General features: G+C 45.4%; 1 protein-coding gene across 2 annotated transcripts in view; it reads right to left on the bottom strand.

Moving 5' to 3' along the window:
• ALG3 (ALG3 alpha-1,3- mannosyltransferase) overlaps positions 1–22,007 on the bottom strand; it is a 68,506-nt gene that overhangs the window by 44,942 nt on the left and 1,557 nt on the right. For both annotated transcript variants that reach the window (XM_077290124.1, XM_077290125.1), the window contains exon 3: positions 20,615–20,762. In XM_077290124.1, the coding sequence (XP_077146239.1) occupies positions 20,615–20,762 (148 nt within the window). The remainder of the gene's footprint in view (positions 1–20,614; positions 20,763–22,007) is intronic.

The following is a 22,007-nucleotide window of genomic DNA, read 5'->3' as shown; positions in this document are numbered from 1 at the left end:
GATACCTTATAACTGCGATCAGACTGCAGAAAGTCCCTTAGTGAGACGAAGTAAAAAAATAAATATATTTAAATGACTTTTTACCTGTCCGATGGGTGGCGTTTCATCTTCATTTCTCCACCCCGTCTGTCCCGGTTGTCCACAATATGTTAGTGAATTAGAGTACTTGTGCTCCATAGTTGGCACGTATGCAATGCAATCTTCGGTCGCACATGCGCAGTATGCTTTTCCCAACTTCGGGCAAAGCCGAAAAGCATTACTGCGCATGCGCCTGCGTACTATGTCCCGCAACACAGCAAAATACTACCGGGACATAGTGCGCGGTCGCATGCGCAGTAATGCTTTTCGGCTTTGCCCGCAGTTGGGCAAAGCATACTGCGTGTGTGCGACCGAAGATAGCATGGCATACGCGCCAACTATGGAGCACAAGTACTCTAATTCACTAACATATTGCGGACAACAGGGACGGATGGGGTGGAGAAATGAAGATGAAACGCAGCCTATCGGACAGGTAAAAAGTCATTTAAATATTCCGCCAATTTGAGGTGAGAGTCCCTTTAACATGCAAACCGCCTTGGGGGTAAAGTGGTTAATTTTGAATGTTCACTGTGAAGATATCAGCAATTAAATTAATTGGAATCTAATGATTTAATTGTTTTTATGTTTAAAGGGAATCTGTCACTCCTGGGGTACTTTTTAGATATTACTATGGGCATACAGGTAATAGAAATGTTAATCTAGTCTTTCCTGTATGCCTCATAGTTGCTGTCTAGATGTAGAGAAATAAACTTTTATTTCACTATGTTAATGTGATTTCTGCTTGGTTCCGGGGCGGTGCAGTGCCTGGAAGAAATCCCTGTGATGTGCAGTTGTGGCTCCGGAATCCCACGCATGTGCCCTACACTCACTCACTGGACAATCTGTACCTTTTCCTTTTCTCTATGGTATATGCATTCAGCATTATTGTGCTCCTGAGTACAGGAATGCTGAATACACAGACCATGGAAAGAAGGAAGAGGTACAGACTGTCGAATGAGTGCAGGACACATGAGCGGAATTCAAGCACCAAAACTGCACGTCACAGGTCAGGGTGACAGCATGGGAGGGTGTGACAGAATAATGAAGACAAGAGGCAGGGATTTCTCCCAGACACCGCACGCCCTGGAGCCTGGAAGAAAGCATTAGCATGAGGAAATAAAAGTCTATTTCTCTACAACTAGACAGCTGACAGAAGATGGTGAGGTCGGATGGACACTGTTCCCCAATGCAACTAAGGGAGCTCCTTATTGTTCAGATTCACAGAGTTTACCCTCTTTCTTCTGGTTCACGTTTCAGATCAGTTTTCTGCTCTTTACCTATTATTAAGTATGTCTCCTGATGAACCGATTGTAGGAGAAATGCGTCGAGAATTGCATACTTAATGGCTATAGGTTGTTAGACCACAGCTTTCTCTTTTTACCTACTTTCTATTTAATATCACATAATTAATAGCTATTGGTGATATACCATAGCTCTTATTGTTAACCAACTTTCCATTAGGTTTATTCTGGTGTTTTGTCATAGTATATTGTATATTATAGTATTTACTGGGGAGTTGCTCTCTATCAACACTGTTTGTTTGTTTTTTTTATTTGCCGTACTGGTCTGTGATTATATATAGGACACTGTGCTGCATTTGGGAGTGATCATATTTAACCCCTTCGCGACATGCGCCGTACTAGTACTGCGCTACGGGAACTGCATTTGTGCCAGCAGCAGTACTAGTACGGCGCTGCAAAGATCGGGTGCGGGTGTCAGCTGTATGCTAGCACCGATTGCGGGCATTTAACCCCTCTGATGCCACTGTCAGTAGTGACCGCGACAGAGCCCCGGCCCTACACGAGTCCATCAGAATAACGCGATGTGATCGCGTTATACTCATGGTCTCCATGGAGACCCCCGGCCCCGAGATGGCTGTGGGGTCCTTCTGGGTCCTGCAGTGGGGTGACTTATGAGCACCTGCTGAGAAGAGGCGCCGGCAAGCCTCCTTCCTCCTGCCTTTCAGATGTGATTTGTGCTATGCAAAGTGTCAGATCAGTGATCTGATGTAATATAGTGATGTCCCATCCCAGGACAATGTTATAAAGTTAAAAAAATATATAAACGTAACATTTTTTAAAAAAATCTCCAAATAAAGAAAAAAAAAATTTTTTTCCAATAAATCCATTTGTGTATGTAAATAAAAAAAACAAAAACTATAAAAGTACACGTTTGGTATCGCTGCATCCGTAACGACCCGCTCTATAAAACTGTCACTAGTTAACCCCTTGAGTGAACACCATAAAAAAGAGGCAAAAAACAATGCTTTATCATCATAGGGCAGCATGGTGGCTCAGTGGATAGCACTGTAGCCTTGCAGCGCTGGAGTCCTGGGTTCTAATCCCACCTTGGGCAACATCTGCAAGGATTTTGTATGTTCTCCCCGTATTTGCGTGGATTTCCTCCGGGCACTCTGGTTTCCTCCCACACTCCAAATACATACAGTACAGACCAAAAGTTTGGACACATCTCATTTAAAGATTTTTCTGTATTTTCATGACTATGAAAATTGTACATTCTCACTGAAGGCATCAAAACTATGAATTAACACATGTGGAATTATATACTTAACAAAAACGTGTGAAACAACTGAAATTATGTCTTATATTCTAGGTTCTTCAAAGTAGCCACCTTTTGCTTTGATGACTGCTTTGCACACTCTTGGCATTCTCTTGATGAGCTTCAAGAGGTAGTCACCAGGAATGGTTTTCACTTCAAAGGTGTGCCCTGTCAGGTTTAATAAGTGGGATTTCTTGCCTTATAAATGGTGTTGGGACCAACAGTTGTGTTGTGCAGAAGTCTGGTGGATACACTTTGAAAGTGTCCCCAAGTGCAGTGGCAAAAACCATCAAGCACTACAAAGAAACTGGCTCACATGAGGACCGCCCCAGGAAAGGAAGACCAAGAGTCACCTCTGCTTCTGAGGATAAGTTTATCCGAGTCACCAGCCTCAGAAATCGCAGGTTAACAGCAGCTCAGATTAGAGACCAGGTCAATGCCACACAGAGTTCTAGCGGCAGACATCTCTACAACTGTTAAGAGGAGACTTTGTTCAGCAGGCCTTCATGGTAAAATAGCTGCTAGGAAACCACTGCTAAGGACAGGCAACAAGCAGAAGAGACTTGTTTGGGCTAAAGAACACAAGGAATGGACAGTAGACCAGTGGAAATCTGTTCTTTGGTCTGATGAGTCCAAATTTGAGATCTTTGGTTCCAACCACTGTGTCTTTGTGCGAAACAGAAAAGGTGAACGGATGGACTCTACATGCCTGGTTCCCACTATGAAGCATGGAGGAGGAGGTGTGATGGTGTTGGGGTGCTTTTCTGGTGACACTGTTGGGGATTTATTCAAAATTGAAGGCATACTGAACCAGCATGGCTACCACAGCATCTTGCAGCAACATGCTATTCCATCCGGTTTGCATTTAGTTGGACCATCATTTATTTTTCAACAGGACAATGACCCCAAACACACCTCCAGGCTGTGTAAGGGCTATTTGACCAAGAGGAGAGTGATGGGATGGTACGCCAGATTACCTGGCCTCCAGTCACCAGACCTGAAACCAATCGAGATGGTTTGGGGTGAGCTGGACCGCAGACTGAAGGCAAAAGGGCCAACAAGTGCTAAGCATCTCTGGGAACTCCTTCAAGATTGTTGGAAGACCATTCCCGGGGACTACCTCTTGAAGCTCATCAAGAGAATGCCAAGAGTGTGCAAAGCAGTCATCAAAGCAAAAGGTGGCTACTTTGAAGAACCTAGAATATAAGACATAACAAAAAAGTGTGAAACAACTGAAATTAAGTATATAATTCCACATGTGTTAATTCATAGTTTTGATGCCTTCAGTGTACATGAACAATTTTCATAGTCATGAAAATACAGAAAAATCTTTAAATGAGAATGTGTGTCCAAACTTTTGGTCTTTACTGTACTGATAGGGAATTTAGATTGTGAGCCCCATCGGGGACAGTGATGATAATGTGTGCAAAACTGTAAAGCACTGCGTAATATGTTAGCGCTATATAAAAAATAAAGATTATCATACCGCCAAAAAAGTGTAATAAAACACGATCAAAAAGACGGCTGTAAATAAACATGGTACCGCTGAAAACGTCATCTTGTCCAGCAAAAAACAAGAAGCCTTACAGCTCCATGAGCAGAAAAATAAAAAAAAGTTATAGCTCTCAGAATAAAGCGATGCAAAAATAGGGATTTTTGTGTACTCACCGTAAAATCCTTTTCTCCAAGCCACTCATTGGGGGACTCAGGACCATGGGTGTTATGCTGCTGACACTAAGTTGAGACAAAAAGAGTTAGCTCCTCCCCTGCAGTATACACCCTCATGCTGGCTTCCAGAAACCCAGTTCAGTGCAAAAGCAGTAGGAGATTAATAACAATATATTACATAACATTAGAGTATAACATGTCAGAGAAAGTCAAGAACCAAAAAGGTAACGAGCCAAAAGGCTAACAGGGTGGGTGCTGTGTCCCCCAATAAGTGGCTCGGAGAAAAGGATTTTACGGTGAGTACACAAAAATCCCTATTTCTCCTTCGCCACATTGGGGGACACAGGACCATGGGACGTCCCAAAGCAGTCCCTTGGTGGGGAACAATACAACCACATAACTGTGTGCACCATCTGACTATAAGTGCACAACGGCCGCCTGCAGAATACGTCTGCCAAGGGCCGCGTCCGCGGAAGATTGAGTGTGGACATTGTAGTGCTTTGGGAAAGTATGCAGGCTAGACTATGTTGCGGCCTTGCAAACCTGCTCCGCCGTTGCCTGGTGCCGAATGGCCCAGGAAGCACCCACCGACCGAGTAGAGTGTGCCCTAACACCCGCCGGGATAGGTCTGCCCCTGACTCGATAAGATTCTTGGATAGCCGATCGGATCCATCTGGCTATCGTGGCCTTAGACGAGGCTGAACCCTTTCTGTGACCCTCCGGGAGGACAAAGAGGGAGTCCGACTTGCGGAAGGGAGCAGTCTTAGAAACGTACCTCCTGAGGGCCCGTACCACGCCCAAGATGTGAAGGGCCTTTTCGACCCTATGTCTCGGCTGTGGGCAGAAGGAGGGAAGAATGATATCTTCATTAAGGTGGAACGATGAAACCACCTTAGGAAGAAAAGCCGGAGATGGGCGTAGGACTACTTTGTCCTGGTGGAAGGAAAGGAAAGGCGCCCGGCAGGATAGTGTGGCCAACTCCGAGACGCACCTGATAGAGGTTACTGCCACAAGGAAGGCAACCTTCCAGGAGAGGATGGCCAGGGAGACATCCTGCAGAGGTTCAAACGGAGATTCCTGAAGGACGCTCAGGACCAAATTGATATCCCAGGTCTCTAACTGCATTCTGTAGGGGGGTACCACGCGGGAGACCCCTTGAATAAAGGTCCTGACTTGCAAGTTAGCAGCAATCTTACGCTTGAACAACACCGATAATCCTGAGATCTGACCCTTGAGGTAACTGAGCGCCAGGCCAGAATCCAAGCCGGACTGGAGAAATTCCAGAATGGAGGGAATGAAGAAAACGAGAGGAGGGCGACCGCGGAGCCTGCACCATGAGAAGAAGGCTTTCCAGGTGCAGTGATAGATGCGAGCGGAAGACGTCTTGCGAGCGCTGATCATGGTGGCGATGACCTGCTGGGAGAAACCTGCTTGAGTTAGGATCCAGGTTTCAACAGCCACGCAGTTAAACGTAGGGCCCCTGAGCTCTGGTGGTAGATCGGTCCTTGGCGAAGCAGATCTGGGCGGTCTGGTAACCGCCAGGGAACGTCGGATACGAGATGAACGAGCTCCGCCTACCATGCGCGACTTGGCCAATCCAGGGCGATAAGAATCACCGGAACCCCCTCCATCTTGATTTTTCGGATCACTTTTGGCAAGGGAAGTGGAGGGAACACGTACGGAAATTGGAACCGGTGCCATGGGGATATCAGTGCATCCACCCCGACGGCCCGGGGATCCTGAGAACGTGCTATGAAGTTGGGGACCTTGGCGTTCAGTCTGGACGCCATCAGGTCCACGTCCGGAGTTCCCCAGCGAAGGCAGATTTGTTGAAAAACCTCTGGATGGAGTTCCCACTCCCCCGAGGCGAGACCCTGACGGCTGAGAAAGTCCGTCGCCCAGTTCTCGACGCCTGGAATGTGCACTGCAGAAATGGTGGAGTGGTTGGTCTCGGCCCAACGGAGAATGTGGGAGACTTCCTGCATCGCCGCCCTGCTGCGGGTACCCCCTTGATGGTTTATGTACGCCACCGCTGTCACGTTGTCCGACTGAATTCGGATTGGGTGACCCGCGAGCAGGAAGTGAAAGCGTCTCAGGGCAAATCTGACAGCTCGGATCTCCAAGATGTTTATAGGAAGTTTCGACTCCCGAATCGTCCAACTCCCCTGGGCAGTGTGGTGGCAAAACACCGCTCCCTAACTGAGGAGACTGGCGTCGGTAGTCACCACCAGCCAATGGATCGGGAGAAAAGACCTCCCCTGGTTGAGAGATGATTCCAAAGTCCACCATTTGAGCGCTTGCCTGATCCGCAGGGGCAGAGGTCATGGCCGGTCGAGAGTTAAGGGACTCCTGTCCCAATTGTCTAGCAGGGCCTGTTGGAGGGGACGGAGATGCAGTTGAGCGAAGGGGACCGCTTCCATTGCGGCCACCATCTTCCCCAGGATCTTCATGGCAAACCGAATGGACTGCGGGCAAGGGCGACAGAGCGTCCGGGCTCCCTGCTGAAGCGCTTGGGCCTTGGACCAAGGAAGTAAAACCAGCCCCTTGGACGTGTTCAGGATCATGCCTAGGAAAGAGATCCATCGAGCTGGAACAGGGGAGGACTTGTCCAAGTTGATTAACCAGCCCAGGCGCGAAAGGGAATCCAACGTAATGCGGATGGACGCTGGCTTCGCAGGCATAAGACGGACCCTTGATCAGAAGGTCGTCTAAGTATGGCAACACGACTACTCCCCGGGAGTGTAGAATGGCCATGACAGCCGCCATGACCTTTGTGAATACCCTGGGCGCAGTGGCAAGACCGAAGGGTAAGGCCGTGAATTGAAAATGGTCCTCTAGGATGGCGAAACGGAGGAACCTTTGATGTGGCGGAAAGATTGGGCTATGAAGATAAGCATCTTTGATGTCTATTGATGCTAGGAACTCGCCTCTCTCCATCGAGGAGATGACCGTCCGGAGGGATTCCATCCTGAAGTGCCGTACTTTTACATACTTGTTTAGGAGCTTCAGGTCCAAAATGGGGCGCACTGTCCCGTCCTTTTTTGGCACAACGAAGAGGTTTGAGTAAAAATCTCTGAATCTCTCGTGTTCCGGAACCGGAACAATGACCCCGTTTTGGCGGAGGGATTCGATGCCGCAGTGAAGAGCGCGAGACTGAGCTCCCGAACCTGGGAGACGAGAGGGGAAAAAAAAACCGTGCTGGAGGGGAGGCGGAGAATTCTATTTTGTAACCAGAAGACACCAGGTCTCTGACCCATTAGTCGTGGATGACGGAAAGCCAGACGTGTCGAAAAAGAAGCAGGCATCTGCCTACCTCGGTGGTGTCGACTGGAATGCCCCCCGAGTCATTGTGAAGGAAATCTGGAAGGCCTGGAACTTCTGGTTCTGGGTTGTCTCGGTTTTCCTCGCCAGGACTGATTCGGTCTGTAAGAAGGCCTAGAGTCTCTGTCTGTGCGTGTAGATCGTTCTGATCTGGACGATGCTGTGGAGTTGGACCAGAAAGAGCTACTGCGAAAGGGGCGAAAACGAAAATGCTGTTGGCGCTGAAAGGCAGCTTTAGGCCTGTGTTGAGGGAGGAACTTGCTTTTCCTTCCTGTAGCATCGGAAATAAGCTGGTCCAATTTTTCTCCAAACAGACGTCTGCTCTGAAAGGGAAGGGAAATCAGAGACTTTTGAGGAGGAATCCGCACACCACTCTCTAAGCCAAATAGCTCTCCTGATGGTGATGGCATTTGAAGGCGCGGTTGCCGCACAGTCCGCTACTTCTAATGACGCGTACATCACATAATCTGCAGCCATAGCAATTTGTTTGGCGAGGTCCGCCGCCTCAGACAGAAGAGTCTGGTCCTGAATGGATTTTGCAAGGGCTTCTGCACAGAAAACCATTGCTTTGGCGACCCATGCCTCAGCGAAGGAGGGAGATAGGGAGGAACCTGAGGTTTCATACACTGAGCGCGCCAGAGAATCTAGCTGGTGTTCTGTGGGATTTTTGATTGAAGCCCCGTCAGGTACTGATAAAAGCGTTTTGATAGCCAAACGCGATAACGGAGGATCTACCAGCGGTGGTTCCGTCCAATCTTTGACCAGATCTGCGGAAAAGGGATACTTTGATTCCAGGGCCTTTTTACCCGTAAAGCGTTTATCCGGTCGCTCCCTGTGCCGCCGAACTATCTCTAGGAAGTCTGGATGGGAGGCGAACACCTTATAGGATCGCTTGGTTCTCGTTAAGGAAACTGCGTGATCCGGAGCTGAATTAGGGTCATCATTAACCTTTAGAGCATGATTGACAGCCTCAATGAGGGAGTCAACAGTTGATCGGAACTCCGGAGAATCCGGGTCCAGGGATGCCTCAGACTCATACTCAGAGTCGTGATCGCTTCGAGCCCCTGGAGAGGGTGAGCGAGAAGTGGAGCTACCAGAGGAAAACGAATGCCCCGCTCCCCAGAGGGGTCATGAAGGGAGTCAATCGCTTTGGCTAGCGAAGCCATGGATTGTGACAGTGACGCAGCCCACTCAGGGGGGCTAGATACACTGGGGTCGGTAGCGGCGGGCTCTTGAGCACATTGGGCATCACAGCCAGGGCAGAGAGGGGAGCCTGGCAGGTGGTACACGCAGTAAAAAAGGTGGTATGTACCTTAGTGGTCTTTTTAACCCTTGACTGCGACATGTTGTACCCCAATATGAGAAAAAAAAAGAGGCTGCTAGTGGAAGCTGAGGGGTAACGCTGCAAGGAAGCACTAAGTGCCGACTCCTTACCCAGGTCCTGTGCCCCGCAAGTCGGATAGGTGGCGTGGAAAAGAACCTCCAGAGCTGCTGGCGTGTGGAAGAAGCCGGCCGGCGCTGCTGTGAAGAGGGAAGATGGCTGCCGGGAGTTTGTGGGGAAGTCTCGCAGGGAGCGCCAGGACCAGAGGCAGAGCCGCAAGAATGACGCGAGCGTGGGCGGGGCTTATCGGGATAAGGCCTGTACTAGGCCGAAGCCGGGGACTAAATTTTCGGCTTCAGCCGGCGCGCACCCGCGGACCGCCGGAAAGACGTCACGGAGCCCTTACCGCCATGGAGACCTCCCAAAACGCGGAAACCGCGACCCCTTATCTGCACTTACCCCTATGGAGGTGGGGGCCTGAAAACCTCGGATCTCCTGTACCGGCCTGATGTAGTGATTCAAGGTAAATGGGACGCTGCAGGGTTAGGGGAGCCTCCATCCACCATCCCCTTAAAAGGGGGGTGGAGAGGAACCGTCCACCTCCTTCCATCATCCGCTTTTTCAGTGGTGATGCAGTGGGAGGCTGCACGGACGCCACAGTGGAAGGTGCCTCTGAACAGCCGAGGGTGAGACCTGGTGGGCAGGGCAGATGTCCGGCAATAAGGCCTGGCTGCAGAAGAGGATACTGGAGGTGACACACCAGTGCTAGTCTGTAAAGCAGGAGGGGAGATCGGTGCCCTTGAAGGGGCCCGTCGCCCCAAAAGTCAGCTCCGGAAGGGGCATCCCACGTCGCAGTAGAGCATACGGAGAGGTAAAACTCCCGTGCTTGCCTGTTGGTTCGGGGAGATCGAAGCCTTGAAAGGTTCTGTCGCCCCTTCGTCCAGAAAAGAAGTTTAAATCCAGTGTGCCTCCTACGGACACAAAGCTTGAACTGGGTCTCTGGAAGCCAGCATGAGGGTGTATACTGCAGGGGAGGAGCTAACTTTTTTCTCAACTTCGTGTCAGCCTCCTAGTGACAGCAGCATAACACCCATGGTCCTGTGTCCCCCAATGTGGCGAAGGAGAAATTATTTTTATTGTGTAAAAGCACCAAAACATTTTAAAAAAAAAGATATAAATGAGGTATCGCTGTAATCGTACTGACCCGAAGAATAAAACGGCTTTATCAATTTTACCTACAAAAATCTGAATAAAAAGCGATCAAAAAAGGTCATGTGCCCGAAAATGGTATCAATAAAAACATCAACTCATCCTGCAAAAAACAAGACCCACATGACTCAGTGGGCCAAAATATGGAAAAATTATAGCTCTCAAAATGTCGTGATGCAAAAACTATTTTTTGCAATAAAAAGCGTCTTTAAGTGTGTGACAGCTGCCAAACATAAAAACCGACTGTCTCAAAGGGGTTAAAGGAAAGGTGCCACCAGTTTTCTTGTAGTTTGTCTTTTTGTGAACTTAAGCTTAAAATAGTAATTAAAATGTATTAATGCAATGTTTGCAACATATCTATATGAAAAATACTATAGATTTTTTTACAAATATACATAATTTCCACTAGGGGGAGCATTTTCCATTTTAGACCTCGAGCAGCTATAGTAAGACTTACCAGCTTTACGGTTAGCAGCAAAACTGGGGTAGTAACTGCTGACATCACCATTTCCCTCCCCTTTTGGGAGGTCTGGTATCCCTGGGGCAGAATGAAGAGTAGCATCACAGGGCAGCGCCATTTTGTGGGTGACTGCCCTGTGATCTGCTATCACCAGCAGTTACTGTCTCTCTCACCCAGATTACATGATTCTTCTCACCCCCCTCCACAATTTCTGGCCATTCACTGCAGCTCCTTATCTTATCTTAGGAAGGGATCAATGTGAATACTTTTTCTTCCCAATCATGACAGAAGTATTCTAGGAGTGGAAGGGATGAATCACAACTCCTGCTGAGCAGCTGACAGCTCCTGCTGGGATAATGCTGATCATACACTGTCCCTCCTTGATGTCTTTGCAGTCTCTGATACTCTGCCCCAGCTTTTCTCCTGCATTTTACGCCTGTCAATCTAGGATCTGTTCTCCTGGAAGCAGTACTGCTTATGTTAGCAGATCCGAGGGCTCAATGAATATGGCAGCAGAACACTCCCACTACTGTGAATTGTGGAGCCCACAGAAGCGTGCCCAGTTCACAGCAGTGACAGTTCTATTACAATAGATAGGGTCAGAGTCCGTCTGTTATCTCCTATGACCATGGGGTGAAGTATTATGACACTGATAGTGTGGGGCTGCTACTGTGAAAGCAAGATGTCAGCCTCCAGTGCCTTCTTTAAACTCCTATAACACATGAAATATGTTTCAAATACAATCAAAACTTGGTTATAACAGCATGTTATGCTACATTACATTGATTTATTAATAATCCTTGACACTGACCTCTCCTTCAAACCGCATATCCAAGCCCTTTCCACTTCCTGCCGCCTTCAACTCAAAAATATTTCACGGATCCGTACATTCCTCAACCAAGAATCTGCAAAAACCCTAGTCCATGCCCTCATCATCTCCCGCCTCGACTACTGTAACCTCCTGCTCTGTGGCCTCCCCCTCTAACACTCTCGCACCCCTCCAATCTATTCTAAACTCTGCTGCCCGACTAATCCACCTGTCCCCGCGCTATTCCACGGCCTCTCCCCTCTGTCAATCCCTTCACTGGCTCCCCATTACCCAGAGACTCCAGTACAAAAGCCTAACCGTGACATACAAAGCCATCCACAACCTGTCTCCTCCATACATCTGTGACCTAGTCTCCCGGTACTTTCCTGCACGCAACCTCCGATCCTCACAAGATTTCCTTCTCTACTCCCCTCTTATCTCCTCTTCCCACAATCGCATACAAGAATCGCATCCCCCCTACTCTGGAACTCTCTACCACAACACATAAGACTCTCACCTACCATCAAAACTTTCAAAAAGAACCTGAAGACTCACCTCTTCTGACAAGCCTACAACCTGCAGTAACCACCGATCAACCAACCGCTGCACGACCAGCTCTATCCTCACCTACTGTATCCTCACCCATCCCTTGTAGATTGTGAGCCCTCGCGGGCAGGGTCCTCTCTCCTCCTGTCGTGACTTGTATTGTTCAAGATTATTGTACTTTTTATTATGTATACCCCTCCTCACATGTAAAGCGCCATGGAATAAATGGCGCTATAATAATAAATAATAATCTACAAACACGGTAGCTTCCCCTTAAGTGGCACACTAACAGCTTATTGAGCCTTTTGGGACCCTCTATGCTCTTCTGTTATAGGGCCATAATAGGGCGTATTAGGGGGAGTCGAGCGGGGGCGCCATTTTCCCAGGTCCTAAGGTGCCAACCTCCGCAGGTAGGTAGGGCATTAACCCCTTCACCCCCGGAGCTTTTTCCGTTTTTCCGTTTTCGTTTTTCGCTCCCCTCCTTCCCAGAGCCATAACTTTTTTATTTTTCTGTCAATTTGGCCATGTGAGGGCTTATTTTTTGCGGGACGAGTTGTACTTTTGAACGACATCATTGGTTTTACCATGTCGTGTACTAGAAAACGGGAAAAAAATTCCAAGTGCAGTGAAATTGCAAAAAAAGTGCAATCCCACACTTGTTTTTTGCTTGCCTATTTTGCTAGGTTCACTAAATGCTAAAACTGACCTGCCATTATGATTCTCCAGGTCAGTACGAGTTCATAGACACCTAACATGACTAGGTTCTTTTTTACCTAAGTGGTGAAAAAAAATTCCAAACTTTGCAAAAAAATAAATAAATAAAATTGCGCCATTTTCCGATACCCGTAGCGTCTCCATTTTTCGTGATCTGGGGTCGGGTGAGGGCTTATTTTTTGCGTGCCGAGCTGGCATTTTTAATGATAGCATTTCGGTGCAGATACGTTCTTTTGATCGCCCGTTATTGCATTTTAATGCAATGTCGTGGCGACCAAAAAAACGTAAATCTGGCGTTTCGATTTTTTTTTTCATTACGCCGTTTAGCGATCAGGTTAATGCTTTTTTTTTATTGATAGATCGGGCGATTCTGAACACGGCGATACCAAATATGTGTAGGTTGGGCTTTTTTTTTATTGATTTATTTTGATTGGGGCGAAAGGGGGGTGATTTAAACTTTTATATTTTTTTTATTTTTTTCACATTTTTTTTTACTTTTTTTTTTAACTTTTACCATGCTTCTATAGCCTCCATGGGAGGCTAGAAGCAGGCACAGCCCGATCGGCTCTGCTACATAACAGCGATCATCAGATCGCTGTTATGTAGCTAAAATGCAGGTGTGCTGTGAGCGCCGACCACAGGGGGGCGCTCACAGCCACCGGCGATCAGTAACCATAGAGGTCTCCAGGACCTCTATGGTTACAATGGAGGAGCATCGCCGACCCCCGATCATGTGACAGGGGTCGGCGATGCGCTCATATCCGGCCGCACGGCCGGATGCGGTAGTTAAATGCCGCTGTCTGAGTTTGACAGCGGCATTTAACTAGTTAATAGCGGCGGGTGATCGCGATTTCACCCGCCGCTATTGCGCGCACATGTCAGCTGTAAAAAACAGCTGACATGTCGCGACTTTGATGTGCGCTCACCGCCGGAGCGCACATCAAAGCGGGGGTCCCGACATGTGACGTACTATTACGTCACATGTCGGGAAGGGGTATAATAGGTTTTTCTCCCCTCGTTGGTTATATATAGCAGGGTTCTAAATTTTACTAGACCTGTGAGAATTTTATCTTTAACTACATTAATTACTAACAGATTTACTCATTTTTTGGACAATAGAAGTAACCGTGTACCTAGATTGTGTATCATACACTCCCTCTTTTTTAGAGTCAGTGGGCTCAACATTTTTGTACAGTGCAATCAATATATTTGGGAATAGGTGCAATTGACATTTTAGTATCATCAATCTTTTGCATTCATATCGTCTTACCATTAGGATCTTTATGATTATTGGGAATACGTGCAATGTGTATGAGTTCACTGACCTGAGAATCTATTCACTGTTTGTTGCACTTGTTATCCCCCCTCTGTTTCATGTACAATATTTATTTTTGAATATACTTCTAGGACTTCTGACTTTGCATCTGACTCTGAATCATTGTGTTTGCTGTCTGACTCTTTTCCTCGCCTTCACTTTAGGGCCTACTAGGGCATAATAGGGAGAGTCTAAGTTGAGCTGGGGCGATACAGCGCAGGTCCTAGGGTGCCAGCCTCCGCAGTAAAGTAGGGGATTAACAGTTGGACATTAGGGTTACCCTGCACTTTCTTACCATAAGCCGAACAGCTGACATCTGTTGGCCATATGTTTGTTTATATGTTATGTCTTATTATATATACTATTAAAAGTTAAGTTTTACTCTTATTCTATTGGTATAGTGCTGTGGTCGGTGATTTGAATATAATGTCATGTCACAGGCCATACACCAGGGCAAACCGGAGCACAGCAACTTATAGTGGTATACTGCATTAATAGTGTCTATCAGGCGAAGATTTCAAAGCAGATGGGGGTTTCCAGCTATTCAAGCACAAAGAAATTTGTAACATTGATGTCCAAACAGACGTAGTGGTTGGACAAATCTTAGTGCAGCAGAGGAAAGACAAATCATGCTTACTTTCCTTAGTAATCAGAAGATATCCAGCAGTGCCATCAGCTACACCCATCTATTGTTCGAAGAATTTGGTCAGAAGTTGCCTTCATGTAAGAATTGCGGCTGAAAGCCATACCTTCAACATGAAAACAAGGCCACTTGACTCAACTATGCATGAAAACATAGGCGCTGAGGTACAGAAAAATGGCAACGGGTTCTCTGGACTCAATGTGAAATATTTGGCTGCAACACAAAGCAGTTTGTTTACTGAAGGGTTGGAGATTGGTGCAATGATGAGTGCCTGCAGGTAACAATCAAGCATGGTGGAGGGTCCTTGCAAGTTTGTGGCTGTAGTTCAGTAAATGGAGTTGGAAATTTGGACAGGATTAATGGGTGTCCTCAATACTGAGAAATACACAAAATACTTCATGCAGTACCATCAGGGAAGAGTCTTATTAGTTCCAAATGTATTCTGCAGCAGAACAACGACCCCAAACATATAGCCATTGTCATTAAGAACAATCTTCAGTGTAAATAAGAAAAAGGAGTCCTGGAAGTGAGGATATGGTCTCCTCAGAACCCTGATCTCAACGTCAAGTCGACCTGGGATGCTGAAGGCTTCACACAAGTCTACATCCACATAAGATACCTGGTTATTTCTCCAAAACGTCTGGAACAAGCTGCCTGCCAAGTTTCTTCCAAAACTGTGTGCAAGTGTAACTAGAAGAACAGAGATCTCCAGCAGACCTCTATGGCTACCAGGGTAGTTTTGATAATGTTTTATCTATTGAGATTATCAGTTCTCTAACTGCTGAGCTCTGTTTAACTCCACCCACACCACTGCTTGGCAGTTTTCTGACTATGCACAGTGCATACAGTCTGCTGCCAATCAGTGGTGGGGGCTGGGTTATACAGAGCTCATGAATATGGAGGACTACTTGGCAGCAAGTTTACTAGTCCTCTACTGATGATCTCCTGCTGATAAAACATTATCAAAACTAGCCCAGGAAATTACATCACTGGAATCAGGGTGTATATCACTACATTGTGCTGCTCTCAGATTCTACTCACAATAAAAAACAAAATGAGCAAATAACCTGCAGTAAATAAATAGCAATAGTGCTTACAAATAACATGGGGTGCTTAGTTAACATAAGGGCCGAGCAGGACCAAGACTCTAATGGACAGCAAGCCATGGGGAGCTATATAAACGTAATGTCTAGCTCAAAGAAAAGGGAGGCAAAAAAAAAACAAAACACTAAACAAAAACCTAAAGAGATGAACTGGAATCTAAGTTGGTGTGCATGCAACATGTAGGTGAAGGTTCACACTGGCCATTAAAGAGAAACAAAATGAGCAATTGCAATGCAGTAAATAAATAGCAATCATGCATGAAAATAACATGGGGTACTTTGCTGACATAAATTTGATTAAAAAAAAACAAAAAAAACGTAAAAGCCATCTCACCACATAGCTTCCCATGGCTGGATGTCCAATAGTCGGGACCCTGTACTGCTTGGCCACTATTCACATTTACGTCATTTGACATATGGTAGGGTGTTAATACTAGAGGTTAGGACCTTCTCTAGTCACCTTGACGCGGTGGGAAGGCTATTAGGGTTTGTTTGATTTTTAATCAAAATTATATTAAACAAGTATCCTATATCATTTTCAAGCACTTACTATTTATTTACTGCAGGGTATTTGCTCATTTTGTTTTTATCGTGGATTTTGTCTGTATAGTGGCCAGTGTGATCATGATGTTGCATGTATACCAATTTATATTCCAGTTCATCTCTTTAGGTTTTTGCTCTCCAAATATGTAGCAAAAACCTGATGACAGATTTCCTTTAACCGCTTTCCATCATCGGGCGTAATTGTACGCCGATGTCGAACTCCCTGTTTGGTGCGGGCTCCGGCGCTGAGTCCGCACCTTTCCGGGCATATGCCAGCTGATATATACAGCCTTCATGTGCCTGCAACAGCCACGGGTGGAATCGCGATAATTATACATTTCTCTACATGAATGCATTGTGATACATGATTGTAGTCGTTTTATATATCTACACTGGAATTACACCTAAATTGAATAATGATGCTAAACACCATGTAATAAATACGGTCTCGTTCTGATGTTTTTTTCATGCCAGTGTTCTGCGTTTTTCTCCAATAGAACATCTATCCATTATATTGTATGGAGCTTTTCACAAGGTCGTCTTTTTTAGTGGACCGTGTGTCCACAAAAAAAAAAAAAGTTGTCTTGCTGCAGAATACATTTGGAGCCAGACACCTCCCTGATAATATTGCATGATGGATACGTATCTTTATTTCTCACCATTGAGGACCAAATCCCCAATTAAATTTGCTGAAATACAGCCCCAAACTTGAAAGGGTCCTCTCCTATGCAGACACATTATTATGCTGCACTCCTGCCATTCGGCCACAAACTGCCTTCTGTTAGTGTCAAATATTTCACATTTTGACTGATCAGTCCAAAGTACCCGTTTTCATTTCTTTGCACCTCAGGTCCTATGTTTTCATACACGGTTGAGTCTCTTAGACTTCTTTCCATGTTAACATTTATGGATTTTGGCCACAATTCTTTCATGAAGTCCACTTTACATTGGCATGTGAAAGTTTGGGCACCTCCGGTCAAAATTAATGTTATTGTGAACAATTAAGCAACTTGAAGGTTAAATGGAAAAAAGGAGGAAAAAAGGTTTAAGCATAATAACAGACGCGGATTCTTTACTGTAAGAGCAGTGAGATTATGGAACTCTCTGCCGTATGATGTTGTAATGAGTGATTCATTACTTAACTTTAAGAGGGGACTGGATACCTTTCTGGAAAAGTATAATGTTACAGGGTATATACACTAGATTCCTTGATAAGGCGTTGATCCAGGGAACTAGTCTGATTGCCGTATGTGGGGTCGGGAAGGAATTTTTTTCCCCATGGTGGAGCTTACTCTTACCACATGGGGTTTTTTTGCCTTCCCCTGGATCAACATGTTAGGGCATGCTAGGCTATGGGTTGAACTAGATGGACTTAAAGTCTTCCTTCAACCTTAATAACTATGTAACTATGATCTCTAAAAAAGCTAAAAGTTTAAGATGGCACCTTTTCTTTGTAATATAGGCAAAAAATAGATATTTTCATCTTTTACATTTTAAAAATTACAAAAAGGAAAATGGGCCAATGCATGGTTAGTACCTAGTAGCACCCAGTTTTGAAAGCGTCACAGCTTGTAAACGCTTTTTGTAACCAGACAAAAGTCTTTTAGTTCTTGTTTGAGGGATTTTCATCCACTGTTCCTCAGAAAATTCTTCCAGTTCTGTGAGATTCCAGGGTCATCTTGCATACACTGCCATTTTGAGGTCTAGCCACAGATTTTCAATGATGTTCAGATCAGGGGACTGTGAGGGCCATTGTAAAACCTTCAGCTTGTGCCTTTTGAGGTCATCTATTGTGGACTTTAATGTGTGTTTAGTAGTGATGAGCGAGTATACTCGTGGCTCGGGTTTTATCGAGCATGCTCGGGTGGTCTCCGAGCTTTTGTGAGTGCTCGTAGATTTAGTTTTTGTTGACGTAGCTGCATGATTTATGGCTGGTAGACAGCTTGAATACATGTGGGGATTCCCTAGCAACCAGGCAACCCCCATATGTACTCAGGCTGGCTAGCAGCCATAAATCATGCAGCTGCGTTGACAAAAACTAAATCTCCGAGTACTCACAAATACTCGGGAGACCACCCGAGCAATGAGTATACTCGCTCATCACTAGTGTTTAGGATCATTTTCCATTTGTGGGAGCCATCCTCTTTTCAACTTCAGCTTTTTACAACTGGTGTTAAGTTGGCATCAAAAATTTGTTGAAATTTCATTGAATCCATTCTACCCTCTTTCGTGAAATGTTTCCCGTGCCATTGGCTGCAACACAACCTCAAAGCATGATTGATCCACCCCCATGCTTAATAGTTCGTAAGATGTTCTTTTTCTGAAATTCTGTGCCCTTTTTTTTTTCTCCACACATACCTTTTGATCATTGTGGCCAAAGAGTTCTATTTTAACCTCATTGTTCACATGACTTGTTTCCAAAATGCATCAGGCTTGTATAGATGTTCTTTTGCGTTCTTTTGAAGCTGAATTTTATGGTGAGGATGCAGGGGAGGTTTTCTTCTGATTACTCTTCCATGAAGTCCATATTTGTGCAGGTGTCTGTGAAAAGTAGAACAACGTACCACAACTCCAGAGTCTGCTAAATCTTTTGCAGTCAAGTGGGGGTTCTGATTTGTCTCTCTAGCAATTCGAGCAACTCTCACTGAAATTTTGCTTGGTCTTCCAGACCTTATCTTGACCTCCACTGTTCCTATTAACCCCCATTTCTTAATTACAGTACATTTCAAACTGAGGGAACAGCAACTTGAAAATGCTTTGCTATCTGCTTATAGCCATCTCTTGCTTTGTGGGCCTTCGCCATTTTCAGAGTGCGAGGCAGCTGCTTAGAAGAACCCATGGCTGCTGTTTTTTAGCACAAGGTTAAAAGAGGCTGGGTTTTTATAAAGCATGGAAATTTGCATCACCTGGTATTTCCTAACGATGATAGTGACCAAGCCATAACCCTAATAGGCTAAAATATAGCATTGGCCCATTTTTGAATTTTTAAAATTGTAAAAATGACTTTTTTTTTCCTTAAATACAAAGGAAATGTGTCATCTTTCAACTTGCTTAATTGTTCACAATAGCAGTAATTTTGACCAGGTGTGCCCAAATTTTACATGCCACTGTATGGTCAGACTTATTGGAACAGTAGCTGGGTCTCACTTGCTGCCAGTTCTGAGCTGATGGCACTGATGGAGTCTATGCATACCAGGCTAGGGATGAGGGAACCATATATACCAGGATAGGGGATATTAGTGCTGAATTGATCCCGTTTTTTGCTTCAATTTTTTTTCCAATTTCCTCCCCTAAAACCTAGGTGTGTCTAAGGCCATATGCACACGTTCAGGATTTTTCGCGTTTTTTCGCTATAAAAACGTGATAAAAACGTGAAAAAACGCGAAAAAAAACGCTAACATATGCCTCCTATTATTTACAGGGTATTCCGCATTTTTTGTGCAAATGTTGCATTTTTTTCCGCGAAAAAATCGCATCGCGGGAAAAAAAGCAACATGTTCATTAAATTTGCGGAATTGCGGGAATTCCGCACACCTAGGAGTGCATTGATCTGCTTACTTCCCGCACGGGGCTGTGCACACCATGCGGGAAGTAAGCAGATTATGTGCGGTTGGTACCCAGGGTGGAGGAGAGGAGACTCTCCTCCACGGACTGGGCACCATATAATTGGTAAAAAAAAAGAATTAAAATAAAAAATAGTGATATACTCACCCTCTGATGGCTCCCGCAGTCTTCCCGCCTCTTCGGTGCATGCTCTCTCTTCCGTTCCTATAGATGGTGTGTGTGTGAAGGACCTGCGATGACGTCGCGGTCTTGTGATTGGTCGCGTGACCGTTCATGTGACCAATCACAAGCTGCGACGCCATCGAAGGCCCTTCACACACACACCATCTATATGAACGGACGCCGCCGAGGAGATCAGCTGTCTGCAGGTGAGTATAACCTTTTTTTTAATTTTTTTAAATTATTTTTAAACATTCTATCTTTTACTATTGATGCTGCATAGGCAGCATCTATAGTAAAAAGTTGGTCACACTTGTGAAACACTATGTTTGACAAGTGTGACCAACCTGTCAATCAGTTTTCCAAGCGATGCTACAGATCGCTTGGAAAACTAGCATTCTGCAAGCTAATTACGCTTGCAAAATGCTAAAAAAAACGTGAAAAAACCGGGACAAAAACGCAAAAAAAATATGCGGATTTCTTGCAGAAAATTTCCGGTTTTCTTCAGGAAATTTCTGCAAGAAATCCGGACGTGTGCACATACCCTTATAGTCAGAAAGATACGGTATATCTATATATGTATGCATGCTTCCTGTTACTTACCTTTTTTGTGACAATGTAGATGCGGAACACAAGAAACAGTGTCAGCAGGTAGAGCACCGCAAAGATATACTGAGCCAGCCGAATGTTGGTCCCATGCTCAGTTAGGTAGTAAAATGCACCAAAAATGTACACAAATCCAGCAGGATACCTGTTAAAAAAACATATGATAGTTTTTTTTTAAAGTTTTCTTTTGTTTATCTGTTCCCTTAGTATGAAATTGTCTTCTGCACGTAGACGTTGCTGGGTCATATCCAATACATCTCTACCAGCACTTTCACCAACTACTGTGTGATACTACTGGCACAAGAGGAGACTATCCCCTTAAGGGTTCATGCAGACGTCCTTAGATCTCGGTACAATAGTGGATCAGGCTGTGGGTCTCTGGATCGGAGCAGGACAGCTCCTTAGATTTCTATGAGGCCGGCACGCTCAGGTTGGGAGAGAGCATGGTGATCCATTATTGGACCAGGATCGGCCATCAGGTTCACTTTATAAAGTGGATTTGTCACCAGAGTTCACAATACAAGCTGCATACATTACTAATGAGATCTCTGGACCATTGTCATGTAAACATGGATGTGCTGCTGACAATCAGGTTTTACACCGGTATGAGTGGGCCCTAAAGTTGATCTGTCGCCATATTGTAGAATCAGAACTGTATACATTTGTAAATAGATCTCCCAGGCCTGATGAGGCTGGTGTGCTTAGAAAATTCATGCAAAACCAAAAAAAGATGAACAAAGGTCAAATTTCAAAAAAGATCCATATAAATTTTATTAACAAAGTATTAAAATTGCATAACACCAAATTGGGGAAGAAGGTGAAATAGAGCGACATATTCACATAGTGTAATACATGATAAGCGACGCCATCGCCTAGAACAGCAGCTTACCTAGGTGAAATAAGCATAGGGTAATCCCCTTAATACACCGCTACCAGCCGCAGCTCATATGTCATAGATTGGCCATTTGCCACATAGTAAAGTATCATCCAGTCACTACTAGCTGGTGCAAGGATAAACACCACACCCCTATATATATCTCTCCATAAATTAAATAACACCACCACAGAATCCCCTGGATGGAAAAAAGACCGTGCCCAGCAGGGACCATATAATCAGGTCACCCATATTTACCTGTCCGTGGCAGAGATACAGGGGCTTAGCTGGAGTCCAGGTGAGCGCGTCCGCCCCGACGCGCGTTTCGGACCTTTCCTTTTTCAAGGGGCCCCTTGATTATATTTGGTATTTCACCCCATGCAGTGCAGGAATGAAGACCACAATGAATTCTACACAGAGTCACACAGATATAATGGAATCTGATCTGCAGCAGCACAGATGTGAATGCTGCCCAAGATGCTCAGGGATGGGGGACCACCTGGAAGAACCAATACC

The sequence above is a fragment of the Ranitomeya variabilis genome, chromosome 2, assembly GCF_051348905.1.
Source record: "Ranitomeya variabilis isolate aRanVar5 chromosome 2, aRanVar5.hap1, whole genome shotgun sequence".
NCBI lineage: Eukaryota > Metazoa > Chordata > Amphibia > Anura > Dendrobatidae > Ranitomeya > Ranitomeya variabilis.
Note: the sequence above shows the minus strand (reverse complement) of the source record. Positions and strands in the feature narration are given on the sequence as shown.